At 41.0% G+C, this 13,602-nt stretch overlaps 5 protein-coding genes across 5 annotated transcripts; 1 reads left to right on the forward strand and 4 right to left on the reverse strand. All coding sequences in view use genetic code 12, as the record gives it.

The window, feature by feature from the left end:
- Positions 1-1,015: 1,015 nt before the first annotated feature.
- On the reverse strand, positions 1,016-2,323 carry ENP1 (snoRNA-binding rRNA-processing protein ENP1; the record flags this gene model as incomplete). The annotated part of the gene is made up of 1 exon (XM_029035917.1): positions 1,016-2,323. One exon carries the CDS (start codon positions 2,321-2,323, stop codon positions 1,016-1,018), a length of 1,308 nt encoding a protein of 435 aa, XP_028891159.1.
- Positions 2,324-2,468: 145 nt separating this feature from the next.
- CJI96_0002400 (phosphatidylinositol phospholipase C) lies at positions 2,469-6,810 on the reverse strand (the record flags this gene model as incomplete). Its single annotated transcript, XM_029035918.2, has 2 exons — positions 2,469-4,642; positions 5,163-6,810. 2 exons carry the CDS (start codon positions 6,808-6,810, stop codon positions 2,469-2,471), a joined length of 3,822 nt encoding a protein of 1,273 aa, XP_028891160.2.
- Positions 6,811-6,903: 93 nt separating this feature from the next.
- CJI96_0002401 (uncharacterized protein) lies at positions 6,904-8,940 on the reverse strand (the record flags this gene model as incomplete). The annotated part of the gene is made up of 2 exons (XM_029035920.2): positions 6,904-8,384; positions 8,934-8,940. 2 exons carry the CDS (start codon positions 8,938-8,940, stop codon positions 6,904-6,906), a joined length of 1,488 nt encoding a protein of 495 aa, XP_028891162.2.
- Positions 8,941-10,413: 1,473 nt separating this feature from the next.
- RRP6 (exosome nuclease subunit RRP6) lies at positions 10,414-12,432 on the reverse strand (the record flags this gene model as incomplete). Its single annotated transcript, XM_029035921.2, has 1 exon — positions 10,414-12,432. The coding sequence occupies one exon, from the start codon at positions 12,430-12,432 to the stop codon at positions 10,414-10,416; it is 2,019 nt and encodes a 672-aa protein (XP_028891163.1).
- Positions 12,433-12,966: 534 nt separating this feature from the next.
- REI1 (Rei1p) lies at positions 12,967-13,602 on the forward strand (the record flags this gene model as incomplete). The annotated part of the gene is made up of 1 exon (XM_029035922.2): positions 12,967-13,602. One exon carries the CDS (start codon positions 12,967-12,969, stop codon positions 13,600-13,602), a length of 636 nt encoding a protein of 211 aa, XP_028891164.2.

Consider the following 13,602-nt stretch of genomic DNA (forward strand, 5'->3'; position numbering starts at 1 on the left):
TACGATACATTAGCTTTGGTATTCCAGCTTACGTACTTTTTGAATGCGGGAAGCGCTTTTTACAAGCCCAAGGTATCTATCATGTTGCAACTTATGTTTTATTGTTTGCTTCGCCTTCTAACCTAGTGATGAATATCATATTTGTAAAGCTATTTGGTTATCTCGGGGCCCCTATTGCAGTCGCCATAAACTATTGGTTGATGGCAGGAGGGCTTCTTTTTGCTACTTTACTTTTAGACGAAAGCAGCACCCTTTCAGGGATACATCCTTTGCGTTGCTGGACTGGCTTACATTTAGGGAGGGCTTTTCTGGATTGGGGTAAACTATTGAAGTTAGCTATTCCCGGGTGGACCATGCTTGAGGCTGAATTCCTCGCATTCGAGATTCTCACTTTGATGTCATCATATTTAGGTACAGTTGAATTGGCAGCACAATCAGTTGGCTCCACAATGGCTTCACTTACGTATCAGGTGCCGTTTGCAATGGGTATAGCAGCCTCAACAAGAATTGCGAACTACTTAGGGGCTGGTTTATCTGAATGTGCCAAGGCCACTAGTGAAGTTTCCTTAGGATTCGGCTTCTGCGTATCTTTGGTAAATTTTCTTGCCTTATATTCCATGCAAGGACCAATAGCCACCTTGTTCACAACCGACGAAAAAGTCATAGCGAAACTTCATGAAATTATGTGGTTGGTAGCACTTATGCAAATATCTGACGCTATGAATGCAAACTCTGCAGGTTGTCTTAGAGGCCAAGGTCTCACAAAAATAGGCGGAATTGTCAATTTGGTCTCGTACTACGTTGTTGGTATTCCCTTGTCGATCTATTTATCATTTTACTCTCCCTGGAGAGGTTCATTGCATGGCTTATGGATTGGAACGACTGTCGCTTTGACGCTCATTGGCGTTATACAAACATACGTGATATTATCAGCTGACAGTGAGCAATTATGCAAGGACGCTAGAGATAGGACATCGGAGTCCGTATAGAGTAGATAAACTGTGTTATAGGTTGCTCATGCGTCATCTGTTCCGAGGCGACTCTTGCCTGACAAAAGTTCTCGTCTAATTTCGGGTCCCAAGGCATAATGAAATCTTTGTCTCACAGTTTCAAGTAAAAAATCTCTTTGGTCATCGGTGATGTCGTTTTTGTAACGTTGTGCAAATGCTAAAAAAGCTTTATGCCAAACAACAGGAAGCGCGATATCCTCTTCAGAAGGTGTATCGTTTTCTGCGGATATTCGCCTAAATTTCATGAAATAAAAAACGAGGTCGTCCAAAGTTTGATATGGAAGTGCGTATCTCTTTTCAAGAAGGACTCTTATGAATACTGTTCTGGCAGGTGTGAAGTCTCTCTGCGACAATTGAGTGAGTGCGACTGATGAATGCAATGACGGAATAGATACCTTCGCCAACACAGAAGCAGCGATCATGGCTTCACGAAGAGTACATTGATCATCGACTAGAGGTAGTAAAAATCCTTTAAAAAAAGCAGCAGGTTTGTATAAAGATTTTTTCAACGCCCGGTACAAGTGATAATCGAGTGAGTGGTTCTCGCTATCTTCAATGCATTGCCTAAACTTAGGAAGTAGAACGCTCTCCACAAAAATCTGAGCATCATTAGCAGTAAGATTGGAAACAAATAATTTTGTTGCTTCGCAGACCGCATGAGGAGTCCACGATTCTGGATTTGTTACAAACAAAACGTCCTCCCAATTCTTGAGTGTTGGAAGAACTTTGAAAAGCTTGGGTAGTTTTCCGTGGCGATAAGTTGAAAGTATTTGGCCAATCTTTCCATATGCGGCGATAACCTTGGGCGGAAGAAGAACACCCTCATTACTGGAAGGCCCTTCGTTATGCGTTTCTTTCATCAACTCTTTTTCATGAATCTTTGCTAAGATCTTGTCAGCTAGAGTTTCCACGCCGATGTTGGCGTCTCCAAAAAAAGTGTCCACAAGTTTCCGATCCTTTTCATTCTCGAGACAGATGTCTTGAGTTTCCTCATACTCTAGGCCATGCGAAGCATTGTTTAAACTATTCTCAAAATGATCCTCCTCAGATCTTGCGCTAGAAGAATCAGATTCTGAATAATTCTCTTTTTCAAACGAGTTGGTGATATTTTCATTGTCCAACTCACTCTGCTGAGACCTTGCCAAACTTAAAATTCTCCTCGATATCTTAGCGTCGTAAAACCCGTCACTGTCCTTCAGGTTATCTAAGCTTCGAGACTCATTTGCTCTCAACTTACCACTTGCTGATATAATATCTCTATGCAAAGGGTTGTGTCGTTTCTTTGAGTTTACAGATGTGCCAATTTTTCCCATGATGGAAAGCAAATTATAGTAACGCTAACAAGTAGATGCGCATCACTTGGTTTAGTGCGATCGAGACTGCATATATTATCTATATTATGAAGCAGGATCTTCTGTAAATGAAAAGTATTCTCGACTTTTCTTTTCTTTTATCAATTCAGATGACACTTATTTTGGCAAGAATTGATGAATAAAGTAGCTGCTCTCCACACATATCTTTGAGCTGAAAGTAACGATATCCTTCCTTCACATCAAAGATGTTTTGCACCACCAAACCGACCTCCTGAGGCTCTACGATTGCGTTGGTTGAATTGGATGATAGAACTGTGATTTTCAAAAAAACGAGTTCCGATTCACTGTCAAACGTTCCAGACAATGTCTCGTTCCAAATAGGATTAAAGCCGTTACCCGCGATTATACTTGTATGATTACTTCGAGAATTCCAGGCGGTGTATTTCGCTCCGATAATTTCTAAACTTAAGAATGGATTGATATCACCAGACCAATCCACGGGTTTGGGTAATTGATGAGCACTTATTATCCTGATTGTAAAACGCTTCCGTATGTTCATGTCACTAGTAGTCTCGGATCTGTTAGATTTTGACACTGGTACTCGCAATCGCTTTGGTTTCAAAACGTACCCGTCTCCTAAAGGAGCATTGAACATTGCCTCATTAAGCTGTTGACCAAGATCATAAGTTTGCCAATTAGTGGCTACCATTTGTACACCCTTATTCCAGTATATGATCGGATTGAAGTTGGATGAGTTTAGCCTGATTTTAGATGGATAGATCCGCATGAGGAATAATCGATTATGCTTATCCAAAGAATGACGCTTGTTTTCGTCTTTGAGAATATTATTAATCGACTTTTCGCTCAAGGAAAAGCAGTGGTTAAATGTTTTTGACTCTGGAAGCGAAAAGTTTCTGAATTTGATTCCTTGAATGTAGACACCCAAATTACTTAGAGGTCGAATTACCGCCCTAGTTGAGGTTTTCTTCCGTAGTTTTATTTTGAGACTAGAGTTCTGATGTTCGTTACCCTCACTAAGCAGAGCAGCGGTTGTCGATGTGCTCATCATCAAGGATTGGTCATCTTGTGTAGCTGTGAAAAAGTCGGTTTTTTTAACCTTGAGAAGAACTCTACATTTCAAACTATCTGGACTCGGTAGGCATGCAGTTGTGTTCAAAGGCTCTGTGACAAGCATGCTCCCAAAAGTATCCGTCAATATTGATATGACCTCCCTTTGCGATTCAGGTGAACAATGATTCTCCAAGCTCAAAATCAACGGAAACTGTGTCGCTTGGAAGGCATACGCTTTGATGGTTTTGACCACATTTCTTAATGAAATGCCATTGGTGAACGTTCTGCCATGGTTAACAAGTGGTTCATGATCCGCGTCATTCCCGCTGTTCCAGATATCAATTTCAAGACATCGACAGCCACGTTGGAGAGCTTTGATGTAACCTTCAACGGACGACTCACCCATGACTTGTCTTCCTAGAAGGTATGTGTTGTGAGACGATAGAATGAAATATTCGTTGAGAGGTCTACTAAAATACCCCTCCTTCGCGTAGGGCTCGGAAACGGGCGATGACATTCTGGAACGTAAAAATGCATCCAAGTCCTGTTGCGTCCACGAGCCTTTGTATCCACGATCGAATGTTAAGAACCATTTTTTTAAAATACCTGTCTCAACCACCTCGTGTTGTTCATGTATCATAAAATCCTGAAATTCTTCAAAGTTCATGCTTGCCTTACTCCTCATTATATCCTGCCAAATTATGTCAAGGTCTTTGCGTTCGTTGAGAATTTCCACAAAATTCTTAAATTGCTCAAACAGTAACTTTCCACATGAGATTTGATCACTTCTCGACGCTTGTCTAAAAGCCTGCGAGATGAGACGTTCACCTAGGTTGATGTTCATGCGCTTGGTAAACTTCACAACATCTTGCAAGGAAAGACTCTCCCTACCAGACCGCGGTTGACACTCCGCTTTCTCTAAGACCATATTGCGAGTTGAGTCACGAAGCTCATTTAAATTCAAAAAAAAATTTTGAGCAATATCATCCTTGAGCTTTTTAAAACCTGTAAAGATTGATTTGACTCGCCGAAAGTCATAGTTTGTATCAGCTATTAAATGAAGGGTTTTCAATTTTTTCTTTGTATGATTAAAAAAAGCCACAGAAATCCATTGCCTCTCAAACTCTTTGGATATTCCAAACTCCTCTCTAAAGCGTTGTGCAGTCTCATCATGATAGAGCCCCTTGATGTCGTCAACCAAAAATTCATATATTTTTCCCTTTGGAAGCTCATATATGAATTTGAACTCTGACGGTTCCACTCTTAGTTTTACTCTTTTCCTAGATTTATGCGAAATCTTTAACAACAGGAGTCCATCTTTGAGAAAAACAGTTGGGACTCTGAACGAGTTCACATCATCGATGGAGTGAATTAGTTGCTTTTCATCGAATGACTTGACAGAAGTCATCTTAGAAGCTTGGTCATTCTGTGGAGATTGTTCGACTGTATCATATGGCATCAAAAATGAAATAAAAAAATAACGTGAGCTTTTGCGATCACAGCGTCAATTTAGTTCATATGATTATTTGGCGGACGTCTTTCAACTTGCGTGTGGGCCATAAAAGAAACGTTAAGAAGTCCAATGTAGATTGTACTAGTGCCTTTGAGCGACATTGATTACTTATGCATTTGACTTGAAAATTTTCCGGTATATAGTTACGATTAAGGCTAGGCTATACTTTCGTGGTCTCAAACCTTACATCCATCCCTCTCAGACGAAGGTAATCCTTTACATCACTGACTTTGTATTCCCCACGGTGAAACATACCCGCGCCCAAAGCAGCATCAATGCCACAATCCATCTCAAATACATCGGCGAAATGACGTGGAGCTCCAGCACCTGAACTCGCGATAACTGGAATCGACACGCTTTCTTTAACTTGTTTCAAGAGTTCTAGGTTGAAACCTTTGTTACCTCCGTCATGGTCTATAGAATTGAGCAAAATTTCACCCGCCCCAAGTTCTTCGCATGCGACACACAACTCCAAAGCTCCGATTTCATGGACTTTCCTGCCTCCTTGTGAGGTCACTTGATAATAACAGTATTCCTCTCCGTCGGGACCGTACTTCTCCTCATCAAAGATTTGAATACACTGCATGTTAGTGTCTTTCGGCGACTTGATAAATTTTCTCCTAGGATCAACAGATATCACAACTGCTTGGTTCCCGAAGCAGGTTGAAATTTGCTCAATGGCCGACTTTCCTGACTTTATCTTACCATTTCTATAATATTCTTCAGCAATTGTGACTGCTTCTGAGCCAAGGCTGACCTTATCTGCACCTGATTTGAAATAGAGCTCTGCTACTTTTAGCGCTGGTACGATTTCACCAGTGACAGGGTCAATCATATCTTTGATGCCACCGCCGACAGTAAGAGGAACAAAAATATTCTGTGCTGCCAATTTAAGAACCTCAAGCATAGGCAAGTCTTGCAATGGAGAATCCCTGAATGAAGTAATATTCAAAAATGTGATTTCATCAGCCCCATCTTCAAAATACTTAGTAGCAAGTTCGACTGGCTTTCCCAAATTCCTAACATCACCAGATTGAGTATCTGACTTTTCACGAACGTCGTACTGGTCACCCTTGGTTACCACTAGATCTCCATCATCATTTGAACGCACGTCTAGACAAGCAATGATTCTTCGTGATGGATATCCGGAGTGGGGAACAAAACTTTTATTCGTGCATGATGTATGTGGTACTTTCTCCTCCAAGAACGCCTGTATAACCCGTAAACCCGCAATGCCGGATTTTTCTGGGTGGAACTGCGTAGCGAAGAAATTATCCTTAGACATTGCGGAAATAAACTCTTCTGATCCATACTTGGAAAAAACGAATTTCCAGCCGTCTTTCTCGGCTTCGGAAAGTAAATCAGCTTTTACTTTAGAGTCGATTATTGCAGCGTAAGAGTGCACGAAGTAAAATTTGTCTTCGGTACCTATACTGTAAAGAGGCTCGTTCATAGTAGCCATGACTTGAGGAGAAGAATATCTATGGTTATGACTCCAACCAATGTGAGGAACAGATTTAGACTGACCTTTCAAAGAAAATTGCTCGTCACCTTTGTTAAACTTTGACAACTCAATGTTCAAGAGACCCAATCCACTCACGCCTCGACTTTCCTCAGAACTTTTCATTAGGCACTGCAAACCTACACAGATACCAAGCAACTTCCTGCCAGTGGCAAGGTAGTTCTTTATGGGCTCCATAAGACCTCTCTCATCAAGATTCTTCACGAAGTGGCCAAAATTACCTACCCCCGGAAATATTAAGAGCTCGATATCTTCATTATACATCTCGAACTCATCGTGATTTCGGATGTACACCACTTTGTAGTTCCCGAGATGTTTGATTGAATTTGTAAGGCTCCTTAAGTTACCGCTCTCAACGTCAATTATGTACACTGTGGACATGATCAGATTTGTCTTCGTGATAAAAGATATGGTTTTCATATTTTCAGTGTTAAGTGAGTCATGGTGTACGGATTCTTGTGTTGCGCTTTAAAATCATATCTTCTCTGCGCGAATGTAAAAGTAGTAATTACCCAAATGGTTATGCGCGCTGTGCTGATTATCAAATGATGATAAGAAGGACTCGATATCCTCGTACATGTCATGAAGTCTTAGTGATATATGATTGGAAACAAAAGAACTCATTTTACTGTCTGCTGATATAAGTACAGTGCCTAACATCACATTCTTAGTTCCAAATATACCATTCAATTCACCCACTATGGTGTTGACAAAATCTTTCAACAACTCTTGGTCGCGAAGGTAAATTTCATCCGAAGAAGTTGTTGGGAAACGGGATACCATGGTAGCAGACCTCGGCGATAACTTCGGGATATGGATTGGTAATTCGAGTATGCCTCCGTTTTTGAGTATTCGATGAAACTGCCTAAGTACAGTCTGGTAATTGGTGTGATCAAGCTGCAAGTAAAGGTCTCGTGATTGTATAACATGAAATGTCTCAGATTTGATTTGAAAAATACTTTGTCGAAGATACTCGAAATTCTCAGGCTTGTGGCGAGATTTTACACCCAGTTGGCCACCGGAAGTATTCAAGTCCTCTAGGCGTTTACGCATTTTGACAAGATCTGCCTTCGTCAGGGCACTAAAACTATCGAAAGTATCGAACTTGAGTTCTTTGAAATAACTCTTGTATAGCTCTTCATCCAGCTTCTTGAATGGTGATTCTGACAGGGACATCTCGGAGGAGACCATCAGGTCATCCTCGACAAAGATATTGGATTCAAACACCCTCACAAATGGAATAGTTAGTGCTAGATTCCATGAGTATTGTGCACTAAAGAAAATGTTGAAACTCAAAATCTTCAAAGACTCGGTATTATCAAGCTTCATATTCAAGTTAAAAAGATTGAAAAGAAGCCTCACAATCCGACGATCTAGAAGGGAATTGCTTCCCATTTTGGCCAAGACATCTATATGATATTGCTCCAATAGAATATACTCGTAGGAAACCTTTGTTATTGCTTGCACAATGACGTCTGCCCCGGGAAGAACTAATGTCTCGTTGCCTAACCCATCTTGTGCAATTGAATTGAGCTTGTCCTTCAATTCTTGGATCGAAGACTTAAACCTGTAGTGCGAAGCAGTGACTGGGTCCAAATGATCAAAGAAGTCAGGAAGGGTTAGTGGTAAACTGAGTAAGAATCTGACATAGTTCGTGAAGTTGGCCTGTACTAGCTCTTCGGGTATATAAAACGCAGGATTTGACTTTTGCATGTTCAATTTTGACGCAATTAATTTTCTAAGAAACTGTCGACATTTGAATAGCTCGCAGGCAAGGATACCCTCATGTCGATAGAGATCGGCATCATTACCTTGAAATCCTGTCACTCCTGTTCGGTCGGACAACAACTTCTTGACAAACTTCCCAAATGATTGTATTCTAACGTCAGCATAACTTACAGCATCAGCCTCATGTTGGCTTTCAAGCATTTCCAAGTAGTTTTTGTAGCGGAGAACTTGAAACGTCGGTGTTAAAAATGATCTTTTGATAAAAGTTTCAGAGTTAAGTCGACTGACAGACATTATCAAATCAAATCTTGGGATTTCAGGGTGTGCTTTGGGTTGCAGGTCTGCCATTTTGTTATCTTTGGATCCTGAACAATTTGGTTTTATTTCGATTCCACCACAGGTTGGAGAAAGTATCAGAGATGCGCTTGGAACTTGAGAAAAGCGTTGAGATCTGCTGGATCTTTGATCCCTATGAGCCAAATCGCTTTTCAAATGACCCAGCAGTTGAGATTCAATATTCGAAATTTGGTCTTGAGTCGGTCGCATACACCCCTCGAAATCTCGGCTGACGATCTCCTCTCGTCCTTCATCCTTTTCAATTCTTAAAGCAGTGTCCTCGAAAGTTTCTGAGACATTTGTCAGTGATAGGGTTTTTGAAATCTCCAGCAGGCTGCGCAGATTTATGGATTCTGAGATATATGATTTTGTATCTGATGACTTTCGACTAGCTTGCGATCCTCGACTAGATCTTCTCTTTTTGGTAGTCTTTGACTTACTCTTCATCTTTTGTTGGGTCTGGTACAGACCCGAAGGTACTATGTAAAAATTCATTGATATGTTAACGACCACTTTCTCTGGTCACATTCCAAGGATTCGAGATATCAGAGTACAATGATTATATGCAGGTTAAAATAAACATGAAACTCTAAGTAACTGGCCTGCAGGCTTTGATTTTGTTGGAAATATTGTGAGGTGGACAGTGTTGAGTACAGCAGTCTTATGCAGTATACTCACCTTCAGCGGCGTTGGGGGCCATCACTTGCTATGGGGGCAACCTCTTTCATCTCTGATTAATTCCGTGTGTGTATATATATCTGGAGACTTCTGCTCTATCCACACCATGGAGTAATTTACTCTTCCTAAGCATACAGTTCGACTATCAGATACATGTCATCCATTACCTATAGTACTGGACCTCAGTAGTTTCCTGCATGCAATCCAGTTATTTTTCAGACAGGAGGTCACACGTGACCGTGTGTGCAGTGGAAGAAACAAGAGTTGCCTGTCCAAAGAGGTCCAACCTGTAGTTACCGGAAGTAGTTGAAGACATAATCGAGTTGATAAACTATATACCTAGTGGAATGGATATGAGTAGTTTTTTCTCTAGAGAGTATGAGAAAGCAGCTCATACTTATAGACGAGAGGAATAGGGGTAGAAAAGATCTGGAATCCCTATGATTTGATAAACCCTCCTTCGTCAAAGGTTCTTAAGTAAGTAATCCCTTTCAGGTATTCTCATCTAACTTATGCATAAGTTGTTCTTCGTCAATTTGAGTTAGACCTGTTTATCCGAAATCCGATGCACAACAGATTTAAGTGATGCCTCGAGTAGCTTTTGCAACGTTGCCATCAATTCACTCCCTCAGATTACACATTTCTCCTATCACCCTTCTTTTTTTCAATTTTTTTCTTCCAAATACTCCTCAAAATCTCCTTGACGTAATGAAAGATGGTGCATCATATTTTTTCTCCTCTTTGACTTGCTTTGTTACAATGAATTAACTCAAAGACGGATGATCTATATTCGATTTCGCCAAAAACATTTCCTATCATGACGGCATCATGGCAGTCAACTTGTATATTTAAAGGTATGAATACCGCGGGTAATCAATTTAATTTACAAGGCCCGAACGGTGATCTAAAATACTCCCTCTGGCCACGAATTCCATGACGTTCCTGAATGAAAAAGATACTTCGTTGTCTGATCAAAGAAATTGTCTGAGAGTGAAGAAGAGACCACACTGAGAGCTAGGGCTGCGTCGTTTTCTGGAATACTGTATTTTACCAACTCTCCCTCATACTTATCCTTATCAATACCGCCAAAGATGATGGTGCCCTTACTGCCGGCCAGAGATCCCAAGTATAGAGAGTAGCTTACTTTCTCTGTAACTCCAGCCTTTGCAAAGCAAAGGTTTTTTTTTGGTTTGTATGTGAGAAGCTACGGTTGAGCGTGACAGAGAAGATAGATACCTTTGGTTAATGAAATGCCCTCGATCTACCCTTGAAAACTCGCCTTTTTTTAAAATCACGTCGATTGTCGGTGTTTTCACGCTTTGATTGTAAGTTTGACGTTTCCCTTTTCTTGGTTCGCGTGGTTTGCATCTCCTTAATTGCCTTCTCATAGTCTAATGCTTCATTGCCATTCTCCGACTTCGAATGATCTCTCATTACCTTCAGCAGCCCATGTAGCACTTCACCACGCAAGTTAGTATATCGGATGTCTGTTTCAGCCGGGTTGCGATCATCTTTCGTTTCTTGTTCAATTTTTGAATCATTCTCACCATGTTCAGATGGTGTTTCACTGCGTTTTTCTTGGAAGGTAATTTCCATAAAGGGTAAATGGAAACTTACACTACCTCTATGATAGATTTGTCTATCGAAGACTTTCTCTTTTTTTGCCACCTCCCTAGATAATAAGGACGATTCATGTAAAAGAAGATCGTGGCCTGGAGTTAATAAAACTGATTGAGCGGACATTCTTTGTGTAATAGAGTTCGACGTGCTTTGAGTGCGAGATGCCTCATCTTCGACAATACTGTGTGAGTCTTGACTGAGAACCGATGTGGCCTTGAGTAGGGCAGATAATGAGTTTAAATCATTTCCATCAAGGTGGATCTCCTGCTGCAATAACTTCGGGTCCACACCTCCGACAGCAATTTTCAATAAAATACTGTTATTCATGATGTATCTTGTGGATTCATCCAATTCTCTTGCTTTTTGATCTCTCCAATCAATAACCGACTTTAAGCGGTTTTTGAATTTTTCTGGTACATTGTAGTTCCTCATAATTGCTGTAGCCTCGTCAGAGAATTCACCACTTTCCCTACGAAATTTTGCGTACTCAAACTTTCGCAGCGCAACCTTCCTTGATAAGAAGAGAACCTCTTGTAGTTTCTGATTTCCTTCCTCTAGCAATGAATTTCTTAAATGGTCAAAGATGTAAAGCAAGTAATGTGTATCAGCTCGGGCATAGTGCTCCATCGCTTTCGGTAATGGTCTCACTCTCCAATCCGCTAATTGAAACTTCTTAGATGCCTTGAATCCGACAAACCTATCCAATAAGTATGCGAGAGAACGCTTGGGAAAGCCTAAAGCTGTAGACGCGTGGTACGTGTCAAATAAAGATACAATGTAAAGACCAAAATCTCTCTGAAGCCAAATTATGTCCATGAATGCACCATGGAATACTTTCACGATTTTTGGATTCGTGAATATTTCATTCAATATCTCTAAATCAGCCCTCAAAGCTAAAACATCTAACAACCAATCTTGTGATCTACTAGATATTTGCATGAGGCATGTAATACCATAATAGGATCTCAAATCATGATGCTCCAAGTCGACCGCTATCTCTTGTGAAGACCTAAGAGCGTCCACCATTTTTCTCAACCCGGTCGTCGTGTTTACACTGATAGCTGGACGCGAGTCCCAGTCAACGGGTTGAATTGGAGTGCGACTAATAAAAATACTTTCCGGGTATGGCTGCTTCATTATTTCGTATTCGTAGGGTTGAGAGTACAGTCCCAAGTGATCGGGGGTCACCAGGGAGGCGAACGGCTGGAGAAAGTGGGGTTTTCTCGTTAGCTTTGGAACGAATGGATGGTCATCCGAATTGTCAATTTTATCAGTAAAACTCTCTTGTGGTTTTTTGAACTCCAAATGGTTACGAGGTGCCGACGAGCAGGTCGCTACCTTCAGAACATGTCTTTCTGCAGCAATATCGATGTTTTCAAGAATGGAGTCCAAGAAGTTCTCAATTTTCTCCCACAGAAAGGATGTATGATAGGTTCCTGTGCCGTTCTTTTTGTCGAACTCCCTGTGAGTTAAACGCTCTATCAAGTCTAGGAGCATCTCGGCTGATTTTGATGTTACAACATCAATGTGGGAGTCCATGGTTTTGAAGAAGCCGATGTCTTGAGAAGACGCTGCTATTGAGTATCGGACAGAGTCCATTACCTTAGGTATAATCAATTTTAGCTCGTCGGTCTCTTTCATACTTGATATGGATTGGAATAAAGTCGCAATTCTGATTACTCGCGAAGAATCAGCATAAAATCGCAAAATACCGCGAAAGTGATGCTCATCGCGAAACATACAACCTAGAACTCAACTATGTCATTTACGTGTTTGAGCTGTGGCCTTTCTTTTGAAAATGCCTTGCTTCAAAGAAGTCATATGAAGACAGACTGGCATAGGTATAATCTTAAGAGAAGGGTTACGCAGTTACCACCCGTTGATGAAGCCACTTTTCAAAAGAAGGTTGATAACGACAACAGAGATGTAGGTGCAAGCAAATGCATCCGCAGCAAAACAAAATGCCCAAAAGATTTGAATGGAAAGCGCCATATGATTGGTAGTAAACTGGCAGATATACCTTGTGTTCTGCCTCATATATCAGCTGAGGAGGCAATGAATCAGGCGTTAGAAAATAAAATTAAGCAAAGAATTGAGATCAGTCCAACAACTTGCCTTTTTTGCCAAAGTAAACACCTGGTCCATTTCTCGAGCATCGAAGAAAACGTGGAACACATGTCAAAAGTACACGGTCTATTTATCCCAGAGAAGAAATACCTTGTGGATATCAAGGGACTCCTTGTGTATCTTGGCGAGAAGTTGGGTTTAGGAAATGTTTGCTTATGTTGCACGTATCAGGGCAAGGACCTTGAGTCAGTTAGAGAGCACATGCGAAGCAAGAGACATATGCGGATCCCATATGAGACTGAAGATGAGAAATTAGAGATTTCAGACTTTTATGACTTCTCCTCTTCATACGATACACCAACCAGAGAGACCTGTTCAGAAGATGAGGAAGCTTGGGAGGACGTCTCAAGTGATGAAGAAGCATCTCTCAGCGATTCTGAGTCACATAGTGAAGGAGCTATCATTGACCTTGGTGACGAGCTTTTGCTACCCTCCGGATTGTCCGTAGGACATAGAATTGCTAAAAAGTCAAAAAAACCATCAAAGGATGTGATATTAACCGAGGGTCAAGGTACAGTAGTAGCCGCCGAGAGCCGACAATTCATGGGAAACATTGGGCCTGCCCAGTCAAAGGCTCAATTAGCGATTTGGAAATCAGAACAGAAAATGCAAAATCGAAAGAATAGACGCGAGGCCAAATACGTCAACAACCAGCCTCATTTCAGAGATCAACTTCTTCAGTAA

The sequence above is a fragment of the Candidozyma auris genome, chromosome 2 (assembly GCF_003013715.1).
Source record: "Candidozyma auris chromosome 2, complete sequence".
Lineage (NCBI taxonomy): Eukaryota > Fungi > Ascomycota > Pichiomycetes > Serinales > Metschnikowiaceae > Candidozyma > Candidozyma auris.